Below are 25,454 nucleotides of genomic sequence, written 5' to 3' on the forward strand. Positions count from 1 at the left end.
GTGTCCTTTGATCCAATTTTTAAAGTCTTCTTTCAGGTTCTTTCATCCTTATCTAACATGTCTTTTCCCCCCTTTTTTGCCCTCCACTAGATGAAAAGGTGGAATTACTAACCTTGTTTTCCGGATCATTCCACCGCAACTCCTGGAGCCGTCACATCGCTCAGTCTCCGCAGCTCTCTCTCTATCTCAGCTCCGTGGAAAAACACCCATCTCTGTTTCTCACTCTCTCTCTGCCTCTCTATCCCGCTCGCTCGCGCTCTCTCTCCTCCTGTCGGTCGTCCCCTCACTCTGTCTCGACAGCTGCAGCACTCTGTCTGCCTCCTCTGTCGCTCTTCCGTCAAGCTTGTAGGCTGATTGAATTTTAAGTCATGTTAATCCCCCAGAACAGGTACTGAATGAAGACGGGGACACGGCAAAAAAGAAGGGAGAGGGAGGAAATAACAGAATGCAGGGAGTAAGCTGGCTTGTATTTTTAGAAATCTCTCCTTCAGGGAGGTTCTCCAGTTTTTTTGTTTTTTTCCCCTTTACTTGCCGTACCTCCACTCAGTCACTTCTCCTCTTCATCTGCCCATTTTCCTATATCTCTTGCTTTTTTTTTTTTGGCATTCTTTCTCCGTATCTGGTCAAGAATGTTTTTCGATGAGGAACAGAAGAGAGGACTGTGATCTGTCTCCAGCAGCGTCAAGCATAGCACTGAGAGAGAGAGACAGAGAGAGAGGGAGAGAGGGAGGGGGGAGAGACAGGGAGAGATGAAGATGAGGAGTAAGAGATGGTGGGGGTTGAGAAGACAAATGGCGGAGGAGTGCGAGTGGGAGGAAGAAGGGTGGAGGAGAAGAAAATGAGAGAATCATTTGCTAAACATTTACTCAAAACTACATTTACTCAATTACAGCACGTAATTGCAGTTTTGAGATACTTGTACTTGACTATTTATATTCTGAAGTTTCTACTTGTCAAATTTTCTGTGCAGAACATGTAATTAACTTAACTGTTGACGCATTGTCATAAATTTACTTGTCAGCCTCTTATAAATGTTACAGTAGCTGCAGCTGTATTGTAGTTTGACCAACGACGACCAACAAGTACAGCTTTCATGGCAAAAGCCCGTTGTAGTTTATTCTCCTGTACCGTAGCTCTGCCCTGTTGTTCAAACGTTAACGTCAAACACACGGGTGAGCTACAGTGTGGTACCAACACACACGCTCCTTCATTACTGTGAACGTAGGGACTTATGCTTATGTTAAATTAGTCCTGTTACCCATTAGCATCAAATGTAAATGAATCCGCAGCTGAAAACAGTGTCCAAAAAATACACCTCTTACTCCTGTTTGACTAACAGTTGGTTGGAAACAGCAGTGCCCAGATGTTTTAGGAAATGAAGGAGCCCTTTTAGGATATATCAAACAAAAACATTTGCACCCATTTTTTTTTTTTTTTTTTTAAAGATTTAAATCTTTAATAGGTACAAATGGGCTTTGGGGGCTGAGTGATGCGAATAACAACACTTGGGAACTTGGGAAGTATTAAAAGGAGCTTTGTTGGTTACTAGGTGAATTACAAAGGGCACTTGAGAAAAGCTGGGTTGTTATTACTCCTTTACCTGTGACAAATGAAGGATTTCTACTAGTAAGACTGTTTTTACACTGGTATTACTAGTTATACTTTGGTAAAGGATCTAAGCATGTCTTCCTTCTCTGACTGAGGGTTGGGGGAGAGAAGAAGCAAGGAGAGATGGAGGTGCTGGAGATAAAAGTCGACTGGTATGACAAGGAGAAGCGAAGCTCTTACTGCCTCGAGCAATTCAGGGTCAGACCAGGATGAGAGGCAGAGTAAAGGATGATTAAGAGAGAGTGAGCACATGAGTGGTAGAGAAGAGTTGGGGGAGGCCGAAGATCTCTGGGGGCATATGAGAGATAAGTGTGGAAGGAGAGGGGGTTAGCGAGAGGCAGAAGGGAGGAGTGGATGGAGTGATAGCATGGCGATAGGAACAAGTGTAGCTGATACGACTTCAAACGGTGGTCGAGCGCTTGATTTCCCTGCTGTGCCGATAGCTGCTGGAAATAGCCGTTTAATGGAAATGGTCTGTGGGTGCGAGAGTGTGTGTGTCAGTGTGTGTCCCATTACTAAGGCAGAGCCTGTAACATCAGAGGTACTGGATGCTGGCACTCGTTTCCAACATTCACATATGCGCAGGGACGGGAATGAAAGATTTTTTTTTTTAAAAAAAGGGCAGAGAAAGAGATTTGGCTGTGTTATGGATGAATTGGATTTTCATGTATCTCAATTTCCAACCACAAGTCCGTTTTTGTCCTTCATTCACTCCTCAATCTTATAAATATTTCTCAATCTGTGCCTCCTCACCCTCTTCATCTCTCCCTTTCAAGCATTTACCCGTCATGCCACTTGCACATGCATCTCCATTTTTCTGCCTTGCATTTGTTTCATCCCTTGTTCTCAGCCTCTTTCCTGTACCCTCTTTTTTTTTTTTCCTGCCTGCTGTGGGCCTGTGTATTTTTAACCTAGGAAGCCAGACCTACCTCAAAGCAAGGTCCACCAAGGGGAAGTTTGATATATCATTTCAACCAATTGTCCCCCATTTACAGCACATGGATTTATGGTTCACTGATTCACAATTAATCAAGCCTCTAATGGTTTGGCACTCTGGTCCCTCCTCATCAGCGAGAGTGACCTTGCTGAGTGAAATAAACTAGCATGACCTACTACTGGGTGACGAATGAAGTGAGTTCACCGGTCGGTAGAAAATGTCATTGCTGACTGAGTTGTTGGTTTACATAAAGCATTTACACACCACTTTCATTGACTAACTCAGGCAGCGTGCTCTTGAGTTATTTAAAGTTTCTTATCAAAGAAAGTACAAGCAAGCAAAAGTCTGTAGGGCAGAGGTCAAAGATTTTGTAAGAACACTGCCTTGACTACTTATCTTAAATGCACAGGGAAAGTGTTTTTCTCCATAGAATGGAGAACAGAGCTGAGAGATTGGCAGGATCTATTGTAGTTCATTCTGAGTAATGCTGCACTTAATCAGAAAGAGGGCAGGCCTGCTCTGGTTCGGTCAGGCCAAATTAGCCCTCAAAGTGAAAGTTGCAGGGGAGTCAGCCTGCTGACCCAAGGCTGAACAAATCCATTGGATTTTTTTTTTTTTTTTATTGCAAATTGGTTCACAAGTCAACTGAGTGGTGCTGTCAACAAACTGGAAACATCTGAGTGTCAAATACTTACGTGGCTCTTTCTGGTGCCTAACAGTTATCATTTGGCATCTCAATCTCATGTCCTCACATATTTGTTTAATATGCTAAAACTTTTGTATGACCTTAAGATTTTGGACATACACACATTTTTGATCTTTACTCCAAACTTGAAAATATGTGCTTATTGAGCTATTTAAAGGTACCCTGTGGATATTTTGACCTCGGTGGAGCATTTTGTTTCATGCATGTACACTAGGATGCACATGAATGCACGTGCACAATTTAATGAGGGAGGAAGTGTATTGAACATGTTTACCTGCCTTCAGGGATCTTCAAAATGTGTTTTGGTGAGAAATCCTGAAGGTAACCATAAGGCACGCTCTCACACAGGGCACCTCACAAGCAGCACATCATTTTAAATGCAACGTACGGGAATATAGAGCCATATTTATGCTGTATAAGGGCCACGGTTTTTGTGAACGTTGTGCCTCATGGATGTTTGCAACAAAGGGGCAGAAAACATTGAAGCATGGCAGAAAAGTGCACAGCTGAAATCAAAAGATGGAACCTCGACAGCAGCTGAGGAACATGCCCTTGCCAACAGCAAGGATGCATTCTTTTGTGTGTGTGTGTGTGTGTGTGTGTCTGAGGGAGACTGAGAGAACATGGGTAAAAACTTTTTGCTAGTATTTTTGTGTTGAGTTTGAAAAGCAGCCTACATGAACCAAGTCACCTCTCCTCTACTTAATGTTTATCTGCTTTGTGTGGTTTGCCATCAAGAGAGGACACATCTTTTTGTGTATGTTCTGTATAAATGAGTCATGGCGAGTTTGTGAGACACAGTGACTAAATATAGGCCAGACATGAAACACACCAAAAACAAGCGCGCACGGTGAGCGTCCGCGCACACAAAACATGTCGCACATAATCACCGATGTGTCGAACGCTTCCAGGGACACACGTGGAACATACATTTCGCACAATCTGTTTGCACCCGTCACGACACACTCGCACACGGAGCATTATTGAACCAACTCACTCCCAGACAGACCAACATAATCGGATGATTGCACACATCATAGTGCCACCCAAATCAGTACATCCAGCACACCCTGCAGTTAGACACACACCTAGCACAAGGCGAAATGAAAACACACACTTGCTCAGTTGTGATGTCAGGGGTAAATGGTGTGGAGGTTTAAATCGAAGGGCAGACCCCCCTCGATTTGTCTCAATCTAGCCTTAATGAGGAACAAGGACAAACACACAGAACAACCACACAACTGCACTCTCTAATTTTGCTCTTGGAGCTGTTTGCATGTCATTGTGCTTTTTATTTATTTCCTCTGCATTAGTAATACTGTCTCCAAATGATTTCCCAGTTACTCTTGGCAGCACATTTGACCAGCTATGAGTAGTCATCAATGAAATACAAGAAAAACACGTTGGGCCTCATTTGTCTATATTGCTTTAAGTATAAAACCTTGATAAATACTCTGACGTGCAGGCACAGGACAGAAATGACTGCAGGGGTACGGGTTGGAGAATAAAATCAAACACGCAAGGCAAATGTTTCCAAGAGCCAGTTGCTTTAATGTATTTTAGTGCTGCTGGAAGTTACAGTGGAAATAACAAACCATGGACAAAAGGCAACTAATAAAACTTTCTTTGAGTGTGGCACCACATAAATGGGCCTGTACAGAAATGCAGTGAGCTGAAAAAAGGAGGCGCAAATGAGATTTTTGATTGTTTGCTTCAGTTTTGTGGCATTAGTTTTTTATTAGAAAAGGGTGTCTGGGTTACACACAGTGTGTGTTTTCAGTACACTGAAAAAATGTGCATGCATATAATTACCAGAACATTACACATGTAAAATTCATCTTTGAATTGAGTTTTAACACTATAAATCATGTATTGAGATGCCTTCCTAACGAATGATTTGCCATTTTTTAAATTGCACTTGAAGCCCAGAAAGTTTGTTTCTAGTGCTCACCGAGACAATGCACGGAAAGAGCAGGATGAAAGATTGCCTCGCCAGCTGACATCTTTGGCGTCCGTCATCAAGCAGTTGGAATGCCATGTGTCACGAAATGCTGTTCAGACTTTAATAAAAAGTCACTGTTGGATTAAGGTGTTGGCGATGCCTTAAATAACACAACATGCCTCATGGCTTGCTTTGATTAGGGTTATTCAGACTGCGATTTATTGCATTAACTGATTCAGAGCTGCTGTTTATGTGCGCTGTACCTCAGTCTGCTGTAATCGCATTACGATTGGATTATTGGGTGCACAAGTAAACATAGCTAACAGACCTTTCTCACAGCAGGGACACTTTAACTTGTTAAATCCAAATAACTCATAACACCAATAAATAGCTACTTTACCTTTGGCTGTGCTAGTGCCAGAGTCCTAGCGTTGCTCATATTGGCTGACTTGTGAAACTAAATGGAACAGAGCCATGATTCACTTGCACTTTTCTCTGCTGTTGAGACTTATAGTGTCTGTAGCCAGTGTGCCATTTCAGCACCATGGTCAGCGCCCATGAGCTGTGTACACAGCTCATACAGGGGAGTAGGAGCCTTGATCAAAGAGTAATGTCAAACTACTTTGAAAACCTATAAATACTAACTAGAAAATCACATGCAGCCACGATGAGGCTATAAAAATACTGCAATAAATAATGTGTGATATTCTGTGCTGAGAAAATCTGGACAGTTATAACAGTTATAGTACTTTCTATATAAGTCTCTAAATAAGAGCCAGCTGTTAGTCATTTGGTGTTCTGGACTCGCCTAGTCGCTGAAAGTGGAGACAATGGGTGTTTCAGCATTAAAGCCATTGAGCTGAGCTGTTAATGCTAGGGGAAGGATTAAATACGGACTCGCTAGATGAATCAACATTTCTGTTTTGGGTAGCTTTTTAAATACTCAAGGAGCCCAGCTATATCTGCTTAATATTTATTAGTGATTGATACAAGCCCATTAGATGAGATGCATTCATTTGACAGAAGAGTATTTTGAGGCTCAGGCCATTATCATGAGAGTGAATGGAGGCTGGTTGAAATGTATTCTGCATGAGCATCGTGCAGAATGTGATTAGGGTGAGACACTTTGCTTTTCTTTGATGTCTAATAAGAAACGTGTGACTCACTGAATCCTGTTTTGCGCATCTTTCGCTTTTGTAGCTTTTCACCTAAAGTGACCCTGAGGTAATTATAACATATGCTTGTTTTAATCCAATAGGAAATTTAAGTATGGAGAAACGTAGAAGTAGAGCTTGGTTTCTTTGAAAATTGTGTTGTTTTTTTTTTTTAAAGCAGTGTGATATGTTTATTAAAACTGTGTTTGTTTGCAGAAATTGGCTTTTCCTTCAAGTTCACAGAAAAAAATATAAGCAAGGGTGTTGGTGAGAGTGATGAGAAGGGATTGAATGGAAGAGTGGAAGAAATCGATCCTAAGTTTGTCGTTATGTTATTACACAATTTATTTTACACTGCTGTCATCATCATTTTCAACAAGATCTTTGTTTTTCTTGTATTTCTGTGATACTCTTTTTACCTACAGTATGGACAGAGAACATTTTGTAACCTGACACAAAAAGGTGCTTGAAATGATCCAGTTTCTCATTTCTGTGTACGTTCAGTACGTGCTAATTAGACTGGTAGTGTTTGGTGTGCAGCTACGGTATTTCTCTAGCACTGGAAACTGAAGGTCACGTCGTGAGAATGAGAATTCATTCCTAGCATTAGAGTTTGTTTATTTTCCCAGTCTCTTTTTATTTACTGCACCTTTTGAGTTTATACACTTTTTTTTATATACACTTTTTTTTTTTTAAGGCCTCGATTGATTTTTCTTTATTTCACTGCACCTCTGACTATCTGGACCACATAAACAGTGGCCTCATACATAAAACCATACCGCTCCTGCATGTTACTCTATACAGAAATACCATGGCTTCAGGATCTCTTAAAACTGAGTCACAGCCATAGTTGAGAGGATAACAGGTAGAGGTAATTTGATAATAAGAAATAAAAAAAAATAACCACTGTATAAACCTGAGAAGAGATAAAGGTAAGGCCTCAGGCTGAAATGTCTATTGCATCTAATAGTTTTGTGCGTTTTTCTATGGCTCATGGTTGTAGGCAATGGTTAATTGAAGCTGCCATTATTCTGTAATTTATGAATAACCAAGACTTTTAGTTTGAAAAACATATGGGAGTGAGAGTTATAGCTGTGATATAATTAACTGATCATGGCAGTCAAAAGAAGTAAAAGCTTTTTGATTGTGTGTTTACCTGTAATGAGATGCACTTAAGTGATATCCAAGCCCTGGGTCTCCACACACTGTGAGGTCTCACAGCAAGATTATGAATTTAATGTTTCGTTTCTGAGCTGAAAACAGTCTCAAAAACTTTAATCTATCCTGGCAGGCTGTGAGTTTGTTCATTATAAATACACCGGTGACTCCTGTTGGCGAGTTAACATTCATGGCACATTGATGAAACCTGGTGTTGAGCTGATAGTGGAGGAGATATTAAACTGCACATCAACCCTAAAACAAAAATTATCTCGGTTTTTGACAGGTCAACAAGTATCTACTGACGTGAGTAACAGTCAACCAAAAGAACTGCCAGTAGAAGTATCATCGAGCCCCCACTGCCTGAGGCTTATCTGCTGACTGTAATCGCATATACTTTCCTAAAATAATTCAGCATGTATATTCAAATGAAAATCTTTTTACTGCCCATAGTTGGTAGCCTGAAAAGTGTTATTTTCCCTGTTAAAAGATAATCTGTTTTTTTGGTTCCTCATTAATCCAGAAGTGATTAAATGTGAATAAACTCGGGTCCGCTTTAAACATAACTCTGCATTAGTGTGTTAAAGGCGCTTAAGTGTTGCTCACATAACTTTCTTGTTTATCTTGCCTGCTGTGGTTGCTCTGTTGGCCATAATTAAAAATAACTGGAACCATTATTTAAAATTAGTAGGTACTGTTATTGTCTTTAGAACTGTCTTTAGCAGTCTCCCATTTACAGTCTGTTGGAGATTTTGTAATCATTGGAGGTTGTCTCTTTATGACATAAAGCAATGTCACAAGCATAGCTGTTGTTGAGGTAGAATATGAGTTTATTCTCTAATTTTAGAGCAAGTAGGCTCCAGTTCAGCTTCTGCTGGGTGTGATAGGGCCTGTAATAAGGTTTATTGAGCCTGATACCCCAGAGTGAAACTATGAATTCCTAATGTTTTCCCTAGGCTCTAAAGGGTTGGCGTATCCCCTGCTGCTTTATGCTATCTCCAAGCTCTCGGAAGGGGCCCTGTTTCTGTGGTGTGTATTATTTTTGGGGGGGCGAGTGGGAAGAGGTGGAACGTTACAGTGAAGATACATTGCTGCATCATAAAAGTAAGATGGCCAAATAGCTGGTGCAAAACTTCAGACGTTTGATTTACTTAGATTTGACAACATACCAACAGTGAGGTGATTATTTACAAGTTCAAGTAGTATTAACAGAAAAGACCCAACACCTCTAACAGAGGCTGAGGCGCCACGCTGTGGGTTTGGAGTACATCACGAGTCACTGAATGCGTCACAGCCCTACTGCTTAAGGATTCCCAAAATACCACTAAGTAGCAATCTGTTTTGATAAGCTTGTGTCTTAGGGTCCCTGAAAGAGTCTGAGAAGGCCTCCCATTTGTTGACACCAGATGAGTCTGAGTCACACTGTTTAGAGCAAACATGTCAGGTATTAGTAACGGTTCCTGGTGAATGCATCGCGCCTGGTAGTAAAGAAACTCTAATCTTACAGGGTTATTTTGAGAATATGTACAACTTCGTTCTTGTGTGTAGTCATTTTGTGACAGAGAGGAACCATGGGTAATTAGCTGTCTGTGTAAATAAATATTACATCTTTCCTCTGACCATACCTCATCATCTCATCCTCTGGTCCAGTTTGTGATTTCCTATATTTCCCCTGAAGAACAATATGAACTTCAGCAAACCATGTAAATCAGCCGGGATAGACATGCTAAGTGGCTCGAAGTATTAGTTCTAGTACTCGAGCACTTGAGAAAAACCCTTAAACTCAAAACTACATATTTCCAGCTGCAAAGTGTTTGCTTTTTACTCCACAGTTGGGAGAGAAACTGACAAATCATCGGGTGGTTTTACAGCAAATGTATTGTCTGTAAAGCAAATTGGTGAACCTAGAGGCTTTCCCCTATGGGAGCATCTGACTCAGGAAAAATAATTTACTGTCTTTGCTTCCAGTTTATTCCCCCCCTGCTGAACACTTTAGTCATGCTGGAGATGTCCTTAGAACAGCGCAATGGCTGTTGCATTTCCCTAGTGATACCGTGGCTAGTACGGCCAGCGGCGGCTCACACACAGGCAGGTGAAACATAGCTACTGTAATAACGATGTTTTCCCGTTGGTGAGTAGGAAATAGTTTAGTACAGTCTGATTCTGACACAACACAAAGATTCCTTCTCTTCCCTGCCCCTGTGCCTTTGCATGGCCTCATAAAGTGTTTCACGAATCAATGAGGGAAAGCTGGCTTCAATGAACTGCGATTCACTGATACCTCAGCTAAACAGATTCCTGCAGGGACAGGCATGCAGAAATTTCATTCTAGAGTAAGATACCCTTTGTCAATGTATTTATCCATCCCTATGAGCCTATTTAGCCTACAATGAAATACATCTAGCTACAGCTCCCCTGATGAACAGCGAGGTGGAAATTGCTCCGCCATGGCAAGGTGGTAGGTGTTATTACTGGAAAGATCACCAGTCAGATTTTTTTATTTCAGAGAGGAAAAAGCCCCATGGCAAATGTCAAACACTGATTCAAGATTCATTTTCAGGCACAGCCATGAAAATAGTGATGCACAAATCTGTTATCTTCAAAATAGGGCTGGTTGTGGGACTGTGGTGTAGAGTGTATGTGTGAGAGGGACTAAAGCATCTCAGACCACTGTTGCTTTTCCTTTGGCAGTAAAACCATTTTCAGAGTGTATTTCACGGCTGTAAAGGCCAGTGGAGGTGGGAAGGAGGAGGCTGGCATGGTGAATAGTCAGCGGTTACTTTGAGCAAGAGAGAGAGAGAGGGGCAAGTGATAAAGAGGAAATTAGAGGGCAGAGAATTAAAGCAGGAGTCAAAGAAGAAATGGAGGAAGAGGTGTGACTGCATGCGGCACAGATTGTGATCAGCAAATGCAAAGTGGTCACGCGAAGAGAAGAGTGCAAAGAAACACACAAATACAGCGACAGGCCTGCTGACCTTCTAACAAACCAGTCAGTGGACTGTGGCACAGTCAGTAATGGCCAACTGAGACCAAAGCATCTCAGCAGCATGACAGTCTGTGTGTGCATTGATGTCTTTTTGTCTTTACCCACAAATACCAGCTGTGTGCTTCTTGGTCCATGTGCACAGCGTTTCAAACCTTAGGTCCTTAAGAGGCTTCCTTTATAAATATTTGCTTGAGGTTATATTCGTTTGTCTTTTACATCAACCCGAAGGTAGGAACAGGAAGAGGGGTGTGTGTTTATTTTTGGTATGTCTCGTCTGCTTGAGTAAATTTGTAGCTGATACGAGTGTGAGAGGGCCCCCTGCATGCCTATGTGAGTGTTGGTATATCCACTCCTTGAGCTGTGTGTGCGCGTGTGTGTTGATCTTGTTTATGTGTCCAGGCCACTGGTTAAGGCATGACGGATGGGGATAGAGGAGACAGAGGAGGGAGAGCAGTGAAAAGACGAATGACCTGACAGCTCCCCTATTCAACTCCTAATCACTGAGGGAGCGTGGAGGCTGTGTATGACAGAGGGAGGCAGTGTTTGTGTTGGAACACGGAGATGGAGATCATTGTGTGTGTAACGCTGAGCAAGAATCTAATTTCTTCAAAAACTAAACTCTAAATCTCAGCTTTGGTATTCTCTTGTATCCCGTTCTGCATAAAGCACATGCACAATTGACAGAACACTAAGTTATGTATAAAATGTTGTGTGTGTGTGTGTGTGTGTGTGTGTGTGTGTGTGTGTGTGTGAGAGGCAACATATTTAGACTCAAGTGTTGTCAGTCCAGACACTTTTTAAAGCGGTGGGTTTGCCGTCTGCATTTGAAGATGAGCCTGATCTCCACCAGGAGCACAAACAGCAGAGTCTCATTTACACGCTGTTGGATAAAGGTGGATCCAGGTGAGCTGCAGATCAGACTCCCTGCCTCAACGCAGGAAATCATTAAATAGAATTTGGTGCAAAGTGGCTATGCCAGTGCACATCCTTACTGTGTTTTTGGGGGGTGTTTAAGTATAATCTGTGGTTCCACTGTGGGAGTGAATGCAGAGATGTGTATCAAAATAAAGAGGCAGTGTCAGCCAACAGTATAGGCAGCCAAGATCTCCATATTTGTTCCTTTGCCAGTTATCTGTGGTGTATAATCAACATTTTAGGGCTTCTGGTGCTTTGCAGTGCGGTGATGTTTAAGATGTAGTGGTTGGTGGTTTGGGTCATTGGTTAGTTATTGTCTTTTCTTTCTAGTTGACTTTACTTTGATGATATTGGTCTTGCAGACTGTGCTATTACATTTTACATTAAACAAATACAATTTCAATTATGATCTTTTCAATGTTTCCTCTCAACCAGCTCAGTCTGCCCAAACATTTCTTGAGTCAGCTTTCTGGTGTCAAACAAGCACAATATGAAATAAAGAAAATAGCAGGGTTCTCCCTGGCTCTCTCATATCTATATTATGTTGTTGCCCCTCACATTGATAGTTGTAAGAGCAGCAGACTGCACAGCAACGTGTTGGAGTCCTGATTAGCGGCAGTGAAAGAGGATGAATTGATTTCAAGCGTGAAGATGATGTATACGTGGGCTTCATATCGACTTTCTCAGAGCAAAAGGAGTGCTACCATAGGAATGTGTAATTTTTTAGTATATGATGAAATTTTAATGGCAGGTATAAATTCATACATTGACCAGATTTCAAGTCAGTTTACAACTAAGTGTTAGAGCAGGGTATGTCCTTGTAGTGAGAAAGCTTCGCTGCATGGTGAACAAATGGTCTTCCATGTAGAGAACAGCGTCTGTTTAAAATAAATAAATAAAGCCCCAGACACACTTTGGTCTTTCATTGCTTTACAGTTGTAAAATATTTCACGGCACTAAAAAAAAAAAAATTTGGAGCAGTCTGGACAGTAACACCTGTTTGTTCTTTTTTTTTTTCTTCTTCTTCTCTTGGTCTCACCCCACCTACTCTCCTGCTTTGCATAGTGAAAAATGACAGTGCAGACAGATTGTGGAGAACAAGAATTCATAAAAATATGTGATATGTTTGGTTTCTTTTTTGTTGTTGTTGTTGTTTTTGTCCTGAGGTAGCCAGACTGTGTTTTACTGTCAGGTGTAAATTCTTTATAAATTAACATTGACAACTTTTGGCACCAGAAATAATGGTAACATTTCAGCACATTGCTAACAAACACCTATTACAGATTTTTATTTATTTATTTTTTGGATTTGTTTAATAAACAGTAAGTTAAAAGTATATCGAAGCAAATGTCTTTAGCTTCAAGTAACCAGCAGAAGCCTTGCAACTAGAGACAAAAGGTTTTAAGGCGGCACGGTGTTGAGCCAACAGCCCAGGACATCAGTACTTACCTCACTATGCTGCTTCGGCAATCAGCAGCACAGCTGATAGCAACAGCAGCAAAAACAACCAGCTGTGAGCAGAGCAGCAATAAAACAGACTTTTCTGGTAATAAAATGAGGTCTGAGAGGTAAAGAAAAAAAAAAGTTAGGATAGGCGCAACCAGATGTTGCTTTTTTTTTTTTTTTTTTGGTCAGGGGAAAGTACATGTGAATTAGTTTGCACCTAAAATTAATGAGCCTTGTGTCTGTGTTGCCGGTAGAGAGAGTGTGGCCATTAAGTCACTTTTAGACATGTTTGCTCTCCCACTGAATCTAATACAGTAGTCAAGGTGTATGCCGGCGGTCTGAAAAGCATTTGGGAGCAAGAGCCAAGATCATCACTGGCAAGAAAGTGTGCGTGTGTTTTGCATGCTGAGTGCATAGCTCTGAGAGCTGTAGCTGAGTGGTTGTTACAAAGCATCCAAATCAGGAAAGGGTGTGTGAGACTGTCTCTGTGTATGTGTGCGTGCGTGTGTGTGCGTGTGTGCGTGCGTGTGTGTGTGTGTGTGTGAGAAAGAGACATCACTGAGAGGAGAACGAAGACTAAGAAAAAGTGATACTGAGCAGCCGAAAGGGAAAGACAATTGTGTGTTTGTGTGAGTGGGGAGGATTTTTATTTAGAGCATTTCAAATCATTAGGGGAACATGGGAAGGACTACAGTCTGTGTGTGTTAGTGTGTGTTAGTGTGTGTTAGTGTGCATGGTAGCCAGAGGCATACAGAGCAGCCTGATAATGAACACATTGATCTGGTACAGCAGAGAGGAGAAGGACAAACCTCTGTGTATTAACAGTATCTCTATCTTCCCACTTCATTATTTCTGAGTATTTCATTAGTAGGGGCTGTTCGTGTTGTCTTTGCCTCTTCACATTTTTATTTATACATTGTGATTGCTCTTTCTCACCTTATTCTCACTTATTACATTTGTTTACAAATTGGAAATTATAGATGCCAATGACATCAAGAAGTTATTAATACACAGTTAGTCTAGTCTTGTCTTGACCTGACATAATTTCCACCCTTGCCCAAGCAAAAGAGTAAATCCTGGGTGGCCGTGTTTTCTCTTCTCTAGCATATCTGCTTAGGCTAAGCTGCTGTGTGTGGCTTGAGTAGCAGTGTCATGTGAATGCAGTGACCTGCTCAGTAGTCTGGCCATTATCCCTACTTATCTAGCTCTGCCAGTCCTACTTGTAGTTACCAGCTATAGCAGAAAATAAGCTCTCCATCCTACTGTGCTTCTAAAACATTAAAATGGAGGCAACTTCCAAATATGTTCAGGTAAAACTTCAAAATGTTCCAACCACAATAAAATCAATCTTATACAGAAGAAGAGATTATTATAGGTCTGCAGACAGACTCAAACTATATGGGCACTCCAATAAGGGTTTTTAACCGAACATTATTAAAATCAAACCAGCAACAACTGCCAGCTGCATTTGTCTACCCTCAAGTCAAACCTTTGATTTTGATCCAATAAAAATATGCTATAAAACAATATCCAAATTTCATGTGGCTGCTTATTTTGCTCAAGGGTATATGACACAGCCACATATATTTTAATATGTTGACAAATGCTATATATGGAAGAGCAGATGATATCCCCAGGTTTCTGATCTTATAGCAGTTACAGCATTCAGCAGAAATCCCTTTTTGTTCTGGTCCACAGCTTGTAGCCCAAGGCTTGGCAGTGCAGCACATCCCTGCGAATCCCTCGGCTCTCCTCTGCTTCTCCTCTCCCGCTCGCTTCCCTGTAGCGGGGGGCCTCGGTATACAGTGTCATTTTGTGTGTGTTTGTGTGTAGCTGCAGAAAATGAAACCTTCTCTTCCTTAGCTGTGAATATGAATGTCTAGAGAGACAACCTGAGTTTTGTCTCATTTCATTTTCTCAATATGAATAGTGCCTTCCAAACACTGCAAAAGCAGATGTCTCTTTCTTCTGTTGTAATTCTGTCTTGGATGTACATGACGTTGGTGTGTGTCTGATCCATCTCTGCACTTTTGATGCAGATAATGAGGCGGTTGTTACAATTCTGGGCGTATAGGCAGGAGGTCCTCAGAGACTCGGTTTCATGCTGCAGAGTTCTTGTGTGCGTTTGTAAATAAAAGGAATACTTGGCTGGGTCATGAACGGTTTCACGCTGAGGAGGTCTTCTTTTAAAATGCCACTTTAAAATTCTGACATTTTGGATTGCAAACTTCAAGAAATAATCTTTTCACACAGTTTGCATTCCTTCACCCCCTGCCCTCCCTCAGGGACGGCAAACAGCAATAAACACATCTGAAGCCTCTTTAGGAATATATTAACGTAGCCTCCCTTCACTCAATCATTCCAACTAATGCTCCCTTTATTCCCTTCTGCGCTTTTCTTCCTGCCACTCGCTCTCCCCATTCATTCTTCTCACCCCCTCTTCTCTGTCTTCGACTTGTACAACCACTCAAAGCAGTGTACCCGCTTAGTTAAGACGGGCTTACAAGAGTGCAACAAATCTGCAACAAATCAAGTAATGAAATTAACTCCAACACTTACATCTGTTTCCTTTCTCTTCTCTCATTCACTCCCCCCCCCCCCCTCTCTTTTGTTCATTTAGAAAGCTTATTGCCATGATAATACTTTTGAGGCAGACAAACAACAACAAAACAGAAATGAAATGTAATTACTATGAGCAGTTGACTTTCTCTCTCCGCTCTGTGAGTCTGTGCCAAACGTGTTTACTTGTTTGAATGTGGTTAGTGTGATCACAGTGTGTGTGTTTACCCACGTGTAGGTGAGCTGCCCCTTTGACCCAGAGCTCATAAATAAGATGCTTTCTTCAAAACAACTTTAACCTTTTTATTTCAAGTGATTACTTCTCAGGATGGGACCCGAGCGGAGTGACTGCCGTCTAAACTTCACCACAGCGTGTTTTGTTTTTGTGTGTTTGCGTCAGTTTGAGCAAGAGATGTTTCTCTTGAAAAATGGCTCAGAAAATAAAAGCCTCCTTCTGTTTGTTCGTCTCTCTCATCATCTCTAGACCAACATCCCCTTCCTCCAGAATGTTTTCTCCAACCACCAGTTCCTCCACTCCACCGTGGACACGCAGTTCATTGACGAGAACCAGGAACTCTTCAACCTTAAACCCACTCAGAACCGAGCCCAGAAACTGCTGCACTACTTGGGTCAGTGATTGAGCAGCACGTACACACAGACACACAAATACTGTAACTACAAGACTTTAATTATAGTGGATGTAATATTTTCACTGATCAATGGTCATTTTTTAACACAAAGTAACAAACTGCAATTAAAATAAGCTGACAGTGGTGATTTTACGGGGAAATGTAAAGAATTTGGATCAATGGATTCAACAGGACCATTTGTAGTAAATTATTTATACTAATTTCAATGTCATTTTGAGCTTGTGAGGAACAAAAGGATCAAATAATACGAGTAAGGTATTAGGAAGTGTATGAGCTTTTAAGGCCTGAAGGTGAAGGTGTTCTCCAAAATTGAGCGTTTTTAGTTTTTTAAAATAAAAAGACTGTTGAATGAAAGAGGTGAAGGCCAATCTACACAGATGTGGTGGGTATTATTAAAATTAGTGTGTGTGTGTAACTGTGGAAGACCTTGGAGCCTTTTACCAAGCTTTAGATTAAAGCAGGGAAAGCTCAACACTATAGAGGATATTTGTTTGATGTACTGATCACTTTAAACTGATGAATGAATGTTGACACAAATGAAGAAAACCTGGCTTACATAAACCCTCAATGACTTTTTTTTTTTTTCCTCATATGCAGGTCATGTGATGGTAAATGGACCAACTACACCTATCCCTGTCAAGGTCAAGCCCTCCTCCACGGATCCCGTCGTTCCTCCTGTCACCATGGGTATGTCAATCAAAAACAAGTCAGCCAATCACAGTGCATAGTGTCCTGTGTAACTCCTCAAAGCAGTCCGTCCAATGCAACTTCTGATACAACACCTGGTTTCTCTGTGTAATTGCATAGAGCACGACCTCAAGCAGACCAGGATCTGATCATTTAATACAATAATTAAAACAGAAAAAAATGTAATGAGCCATGTTATTATGTTACTATGTTACATGTTATGTTATTATGGTACTGCCTCTGGAAGGGTTAGGGGTTTTATTTCCCCAGGGGCACAGATGCTAAAATGTAAACACTTGTGGTTCCACGGGGCACTTTGGTTAAAAGCACCCAGCGAATGACAAATGGGCTGTCGAACAGTCTGATAGCTGTAGGCGGGAAGTCCTTCCTAAATGGTTCAGCTTAGCACTCGGGGAGGAAAAGGGTTTTGGCCCAGAGTGCTCTGCTGAGCTGTGAGTACCGCGGTGAGAGGGTGCAGCTTATTGTTTGTGAAGGCAAAAGCTCTACGCTTCTCGCCCTACTCTGCACCGGCCCCCCTGGAGCCTCGCGCGAAAGGCCAGCAGCCAAGTTGGACCCTCTGATGAGCTCGTAGACCATCCAGAGTTAAGCTCTTTTTCCCCCTAGAAAAACTATAGTCTCTTAAGGATTTTTTTTTAAAGGTTGAATTACGACTTGAATACTGAAATACTCTTGTTAAAATAACAGCTGTTTTACTGTTAAATATAGTTTACAAAGCAGGAAAAATAGAAAAAGCTGGGGAAAATGTGCTTATTTCATTTAATGTCACAACCTGTCTCTGATGTTGTTTTGCAGTGATGCACTTTTTGTCGTGTCTCACTTTGCTCCCAGGTTTATTTTTGTCGGGGGTGCAAACTGGCATGAATTTACACAGCTGCTCCTTTTGACGGCAACAAAAAAAAAAAGTCAGCTGTGTCAATCTGGCGTCTTTATCAGAACCCTGTTCTGCCTCAACACATACCTTGGCAGGCCCAATAAACATGAATGTAGAACACAATATACTGAATAATATGAATCATAATCAGGCATAACTAATCAATTCTGACATCTAAAATCCACGCACAGAAGGTGGCAAAATAGGACGCAATAATCTGCAGTGTTTGTGTACGTCTGCACGTGAGTGAGCATGTTTCTCTGTGCTTATCCAACACTTGTCTACTTATGGAAATTTTGTTTTGAAAGCTATCATCGCACGCCATTCTTTCCAGAGAAAAGCAAACACACACACACACACACACACACACACACTCACACACACACACACAATGCCTGTTCACTTGAAGATCTTAAAGTATGCACAAACTGGGCAGGTACTCCCTAGGCAGAAACCCTTTATTTACATGCCCCCCCACTCACACCTACCATAAGCAGCTGATGAGGTAGTTGTATGCAACACAGGCACACACAGAGGCATACCTAAAACCTAGTAATGAGATTTGTAATGTGCTTATATCCTTTCTTTCATTCAGCGAAGGGATTGAGAGGAGAGAGGGATTAGGCCTGTATTATCACACTGCAGAGGGAGGGATGGAGGGAGGGACAGGGGATAGAAGGTGAATGAGGTTATGAAAGGAAAACAGAGGGTTTGCACAGCATATAATCCCTATATGTAGAGGAAACAGTCAAGTAAACATAAAGAGTTGGATGGATAGATAGATGGGGCTGAATTACAAGAAAAGCAATTTTTGAGGAGGTTCCGTCAACACTGGGGAGGGACGAGAAGAAAACAAGCCCTGAAAGCTAGGGCAAGAGGGTCCTGACAGAAGCTGTTGAGAACTCAAAGGCTATTATTTTCTAATTAGAATTTGTAGTCTGAAACATTATCTCTGAAGGCTGATTGCTGGTGGTTCATCGATGGTGTATAAGTACACCTTGTTCCAATTATTGTCTGGATTTATTTAATGGAGGACATCTAGAGGTTAATCAGCAGATGCCTCAGCGCTAGCTTTAGGAAGAATGACTAATAAAAATGCCAGACTACTTTCCACTTCCCCGTTGCGCACAGTATTTTCAATGTGTGGAAAATTGGCTCGTAGAAAATCTGTGCACATTCCTGCATACATCTTTTCATAGAGATAAAGAACTGTTTTCACAAAATAAACAGACACCGACTTAAAAAGAACCTTTATTTGTCCCACAGTGGGGGAATTTACATTGTCACAGCAGCAAGTAAGGCACAAGATAAGAAATAAGAGCAGAATAGGGAAAAAAAAATTAAAAACAAGGCATCTACAATGAAACTATATTAAAAATGGAAAGAAAAATATACAAAGTCAAATCAGACAATACTGCACTCTGCAATGTCTTAATATTCCCTTTTTCTCTGCTTTTGAATGCTGTCTTTATCCATCTTCAAACAGAAAAAGGCTGTTTTATCCAGCTTTGTATTTTATAATCTCATTTTTTGGGGTTTGGTTTTAAAGGACTCAAAAGAGTCTTAATTTTGGCTTTCTGAAACCTGTAGATACTTTGGATTTCTTTTTTTTAAGATGTGTAGAGCAAAATAGCTTCTTTCTTTGTTCCTCCTCTAAAAACATTGACTTCAACCATACATCTGAGTGCAAAAAGAAAATTGGTGTGTTTTTTAAACCGTACTGCCACTCAAGAGTCTTTGAGTGTGTTTTAACTGTTAAGAAAATGTATTAAAATTGACCCTGTTGCAGTATAACTATGGCTTATCATTTGTTACTTATCCATTTGGAGAGGGGGACATCAAGCTCTACATTTCTTTTCTCACCTACCTGCTTTTAACATGTACAGGCTTTAAGTGGCTGACTGCTCCAGCACTCCTGACTTTAATAGAGCAATAATTAGCAGTCCCACCAGCATCCACCAATTAAAAGCTTCCTAAAGACAGAGATACAAGACGTTTAACAATCTTCTTGGGAGGCAGATGTCTGCTCATGACAGCGACGAGGCAAGCTGTTATTACTCCAAGATTGTCTCCTACACAAATTGCAAATAAAGTACCTCCGAGCCACCGCAGCTCTAACTCTATCCAGCCATATTAGGTGGTGTTGTGAAAGCTGGGCTGGGTGAGCTGCAGTGTGAGGACAGAGAGGCCCAGGCAGGTAGAGGATGTCAAGAGAAGCGGTATGAAATGGTATCAGCCCAGGAGACACAGAGTGTGGAGTGAGGCGTTGTCAATGTGAAGGAACGACAGCGTGTGTTTGTGGGTGAGTTGTTGAGGACAGTATGTCTCACTGCTTTTAGTGGTAGTTAAATACCACATGCTAGTAATCTTAGTCCTAGTACAGTTTCCCTCATTCCCTCCGTGTTGTGTTGAGACATATCTACCAAAGACAGCAAAAATGGTAAAAACATTGAAATCAAGTTGGGAGTGGGAGGGTTTTGAGTATAAATACTTTTTCTGTGTCTATAAAAGTACCTGTCTCTGTGTGTGTGTGTGTGTGTGTGTGTGTGTGTGTGTGTGTGTGTGTGTGTGTGTGTGTTCTGTTTTCCCCAGCCCACTGTATAATACACAGATCTTGATAAGTTCAAAGTGTCTGTATCTATTTGCTTTGACGATGCGATTTAGTCTTTGTGTGTTTCAGGGAGCTCATTTTGTGAACCTGCGTTCCCATGTGTGGACAAATATATCTACACACACAATTGTGTGTGTGTGTGTGTGTGTGTGGGGGGAGTTTATTTTGCTCATGCTGGCCTTAGAGACAATTACAGCAGAGATCATTTGTTTTCAGGCATGAGGTACAATAAAAGGTCGAGTGAATATTCAACTTAGCAGAGAGAGGAAAGGGAGACGGAGAAGAGAAAGAGCAAAGGAGGATTGAAGGACAACTAAGCAGGCAGATAGTAGCTCATTAACTAGTCTAATTGACTGATGATTGTACACACCACAGCTAAAATAGATCACAATTCCGCTCCCAATATTTTAATGCCTGTGCTTGTGTTTAATAGCGAGAGACAGATGAGAGAGGCTGATTATAATAAAAGGTTGGTTATAGCAGCACCAGCACTGTGTGTGTTTGCTGTGCTGTGTTTGCTGTGAGGACCGCTCAGTTGTAATAAACTGGAAATGCCAGCATTCGTCTTGGGGATTCAACAGCAGTAGTTTTTCTTTTACATCTGAGGCATACAGCAGTGACAGTACATGTTCCTGCTGTATGCGACATTACAGTGTTGTAGAACCAGAAATACTCTAATGCCGACATATCCAACAGGTTTAATCCTGGGTTTTTCAAGGGGGGTGCTACCAGCAAGGTTTAAGAAACGCTCTAAATGGATCTTTCAAGTTGTGATTTACCTTCTGGTTTGTCGTTCATCTGCATTACTCTTGTCTTATTTATAGCCACATTAGCTGCATGGGATGGCAGTGTCGGTCGACTTTGGTCCAGACTGAAATATTTCAGCAACTATTGGATGGATTGTGATGAAATTTTGTGCAGACATTTATGGTTTCTGAAGGCTGAATCCAGCCAGCTTTTGTGATACCCCCTGACTTTTTGTCTAGGGTCACTAGCACATCAGAGTTTCACATTTCACTGAAATATTTCAACATTTACTGGTTGAATTAGCACACTTTCTTATAGAGACATCAGACTTGGGTTCCAGATGATGAATTTGACTTTCACCATCCTGTGACTTTGTGACTGAGTGAAGCGTCTTAACTATTAGATGGGTACGGGTACTGTCAGTTATGGAAGGAGGACTTCATGTCTGCTAGGTTTTTGCATTGTGTATGTAAATATGGTTGTTGAAGAGAGCCATATTTAATGCAGAAATATACAAAACCCTATTTCAAAGAACCTTGATTGAAAAGGATCATGGGACCTAAACACAGGGTCACAGGTCAGATGGGTAGAAAGTGCAATAACAACTATCCTGGATCTTGTTTGCCTTCTGCTGGCACCCACACTGTCAGCTCAGTCCCTTGTACCTCGGTTTGCTAAACTGTCACTTCTTACTTTATATAGAAAGACCATGGCCCTATTAGTCACTGTCAGCAGGAGCAGCGTCTTACAGTATAAGTTGGCTGCTGAGCTTATATCCCTGTGTTCTTTTATAGTTATTATACCTCAGCTGTGGGAAAATGGAGCAGAGGAAACAGCATTGACCTCATTAAGCAGAAGTTATGACAACCTCCAGACTTGTTAATAGCCCAGTTTAAGTGAGAACACTTAGGCAGTGCCTAAGGTCAACATAACACTTGAGAATCAATAAATAACAGTGTGTCTTTTTATTAAAAAGGCACATTGTTAGCACATGCCTGCAATTGCAGGTGCACAGTTTATGTATCTGTCAATTTTCTGTGAATGTATGGACTAGTAGCTATTAAATATCCACACAATCTGTTGAATTATGGTGAAATGTTTTAGAATATTTCTCCATCATCTGATATTGATTTCCTAGAAACAGCTATATTCCAAATATAACTGCAGACCTATTTCCCTTTTATTACCCCAGTGTATCGTTTTCCACCTTAATGCGCTTCCTCTTCTGTATCTTTCTCTCATTAATAGGGGACCCTCCAGTAGGTTTCCGTGACGTGTTGCTACGTGATGGTCCTGAGGGATTTGCCAAGGCCATTCGTGCCCACCAAGGTCTGTTACTAATGGATACAACATTCAGGGATGCTCACCAATCGCTCCTGGCAACCAGGGTTCGGACCCATGACCTGAAGAAGATCTCGCCATTCGTGAGCCACAACTTCAGCAACCTTTTCAGCCTGGAGAACTGGGGTGGTGAGTTTCACTGTATTTCAATGTATGTCTTGTCAATTTGACTAATCTATTTCCCTTTTCTGCAGGGAAATAGATTAAATTTAAAATTAGTTCTGCATGTCCAGCTTCTGCAGAACCAGCGGAGCATTATGTTGAATCCCAGATGGTGGTTGAGATGACTTTTAGAACAAAAAAAAACCTGTCGCACTGGTTGGCACTCTGAATATTTGTTAACTAAACCGGCAGCCATGCAAGACAGACGTGAACTTCCTTCAATTGGTGGCCATCATGTTAATTACACTCCTCCATGTTAATGTGTCTGAACAACTATGTCTGTGCCTTCAGTTCTCTCGCACTCACGCTCCACTGTTTGATGACAGTCATTTGTGTCTCTTTGTTTTTAAGCCTGAAAATCACGTACTATTGAAAACATTCCTCATTCCTCTATCTTCTCCCCTACAAGTCAGTCTTTACAAAGTCCCCTCAATAGACAATGATTGTACTTTTCACTTCTTCCTGAATGAATATGGGAAATAATGTTATATTGAAACTTCTTGAGGCATGAATAGTCCAATAGCGTTCCTATATAATATACAATTACTGTGAAATTGGCCAGAGAATGTAAATGCATGCCTCATGTTTAAACAGTTGATGACAAAAACCAATTATCAACAGTTCTTGATAATGGAAGCGCAATTGTTATGAACTGGTTTCAAAGAGTAAATTCATATTTCCTCTGTTTGAGCACTTAGGAGATGTACATTTGTGGGGTAGATGTGCCCAAAGAACCTCCTGAGGTTGATGCATTTAATTTGATGCTCAATTGTTGTAAACTACTGAGTGATTCTGCTTATTACTTTGAGTGCTTTCGGTAGATCACAGGAACAGTCATAAGAAAGAAACAGAAGCTTGAAGTAAAAAGGGATTTTGTTTCAGTGACTCTGGCTCTCATTAGATAGTTAAACAATGTGAGGAAAAATAAAAAAACAGAGGACAGAGCGAGCCTCCAGTGAATCCTGTTCAATGCTGGAAACCCTTTCTGAGATTAAATTCCTCCTGCTAGCTGATCATGGCGTGCCAGTTAGGGGGGGAGGCAATATATTTCATTACTGTGGGAGAGCACTTTGAGCAGGTCTCACATTAAGCAACTGTCTACTCATCTCATGTTTGAACAGATAAAAAGGTTAGACCAAAAGTAAACCGTTGAGATGTTTCGATAAAAAGAGCTTAAACACTCTCTGACTTCTATCTCCCACTATATCATGATGTTATTATGAGACTGACCAAGGAAAGCTGGTGTGAATTCAGCTTAGCTGTGTTTGAGCCATTACATTAAAAGTAAATCTTTGAGGAGAGGCTGTGGAAACGCATGTTGAACCCGGTCCACACTGGAGGACATTGATAAATATATGCCAAGTCAGATTTTATTCACACAGTATAGCCTAGATCACAATTTATGATCATGATTATTATTATTTTAATCTAGACAATCAGGCAAGTGAAGTTTTACCTTTCACCTTTTACTTTTAGACTAGAGCATATAGTAGGTTTACCTGTGGACATTCAGAATTAGATGGTACATACATATGAAGTACGTGGTCTAAGAGGATGTCGAGCAGCTTCCAGGTGCCGCCGACAGACAGGACGTGAGCCACATGACATCCTGTCCTCCATGAGGCCCTGGAAGGAGGACAGACTACACAAACACACAAGAGGCAAAACTGAAGTTCACATTCACACGTACGAGAGAAGGGAAGCAAACACACAGAAGGAGAGACAAGGGCAACATGAGCACAAGGGAGGAAAGCAAGCTACTGGACAGAGAGACATGTACAGCAGCCAGGGGAGAGAGAGCTCCCAGGATGGTCAAAGGTCCAGCACAGAGTGATGAGAGATGACGAGAACAGAAAGTAGGGAAAAGAAAGAAAATCACACAGCTTGGACCCTTGTGCTTTAGGGGAACACAGGGTTAGAAAGATGCAGTGGGTTTCAGAGAGCTGATGCTCCAAATTAAATTAAAATCCTGTTTACCATCATGTGTAATTATGGATGACACACCCTCACTGGTTTCTTCACTTACTGAGGATCCTACCACTCCGGTGCAGCATCTCTCCCGGGTTTAAATGCAGTCCAATGGGGGCGACCATTTATGCTTTCAAAAACGTGATAAACCTCCTTTTAAGGAACAGGAAGCTGACTGTCTGTATGTTTTACTGAGCATAAAGTGAGCTTTCTTCAAATTTTCTATTTCTGTTGGCTTCGTCTGTGGAAGAAACAGGAAGCTGTGCAAAAGAAGTCAATAAACCCTTTTTAGGCCGTTTTATGGTTGAACATTAAAGATGTTAATTTAACAGCAGCTTCCTGTTTTCTAAAGTGAGAGTTATGATGGTTTTTGAAAACCTAAACCTTTAGCCCATTGAACAGTTTAAAGCCCAGGGAGAAGCAGCAGCAGCAGCCGGGGGTGAAATCTTCAAAACCAGAAGGACTGGTGGGGATTGTGTTATGCTTCAGCAGCAAAGATGATAAATACACATTTCATAAGGTTTGAGCTAAAACAGTGAACATGTCTTTTATAGGAAGATCAAATAATATCACTTCGTTTTCAAGGCTTCTGCTGTTTTTTAGTGCAACATGTAATTACTGACAGCTGAGCAGACAGTTAAATGTTCACGTTCAGCAACCACGATACAATTGCGAGAGGAAAGTATATGTCTTGCTTTGTGTCTTCCTTTTTAGCTCTTCTTTCTGAACTCTTATAAAGTTTCAAATGTTTGAATAAGTGATGAGAGAGCTTGAAGTTTCAACAGTCTTCATAAAGTTAGAGAAAGTGAATATATGCTCGTCTCAATACCTTTTTTTTTTTTTTTTTTTTTTTTACAACGGCTGCAAGAGTACATCATGGAAATCAGATGTACAACAAGCTGCTGACATAATGATTCTGTAATGGGCTGGTATTATGGGCTGAGATTCATTTGTCTTTCTCAGTTAAGGAAAATTGTGCACAGTG

The 25,454-nt window shown here is 41.1% G+C and overlaps 1 protein-coding gene across 3 annotated transcripts in view; it reads left to right on the forward strand.

Moving 5' to 3' along the window:
* The window catches only part of pcxb (pyruvate carboxylase b), a 236,621-nt gene that overhangs the window by 169,823 nt on the left and 41,344 nt on the right, over positions 1–25,454 (forward strand). For all 3 annotated transcript variants that reach the window (XM_026327586.2, XM_026327580.1, XM_026327572.1), the window contains 3 exons: positions 15,896–16,040; positions 16,659–16,748; positions 22,247–22,468. In XM_026327586.2, coding sequence (XP_026183371.1) covers positions 15,896–16,040; positions 16,659–16,748; positions 22,247–22,468 — 457 coding nt within the window. The remainder of the gene's footprint in view (positions 1–15,895; positions 16,041–16,658; positions 16,749–22,246; positions 22,469–25,454) is intronic.

Source organism: Mastacembelus armatus, chromosome 18 (assembly GCF_900324485.2).
Source record: "Mastacembelus armatus chromosome 18, fMasArm1.2, whole genome shotgun sequence".
Classification (NCBI taxonomy): domain Eukaryota; kingdom Metazoa; phylum Chordata; class Actinopteri; order Synbranchiformes; family Mastacembelidae; genus Mastacembelus; species Mastacembelus armatus.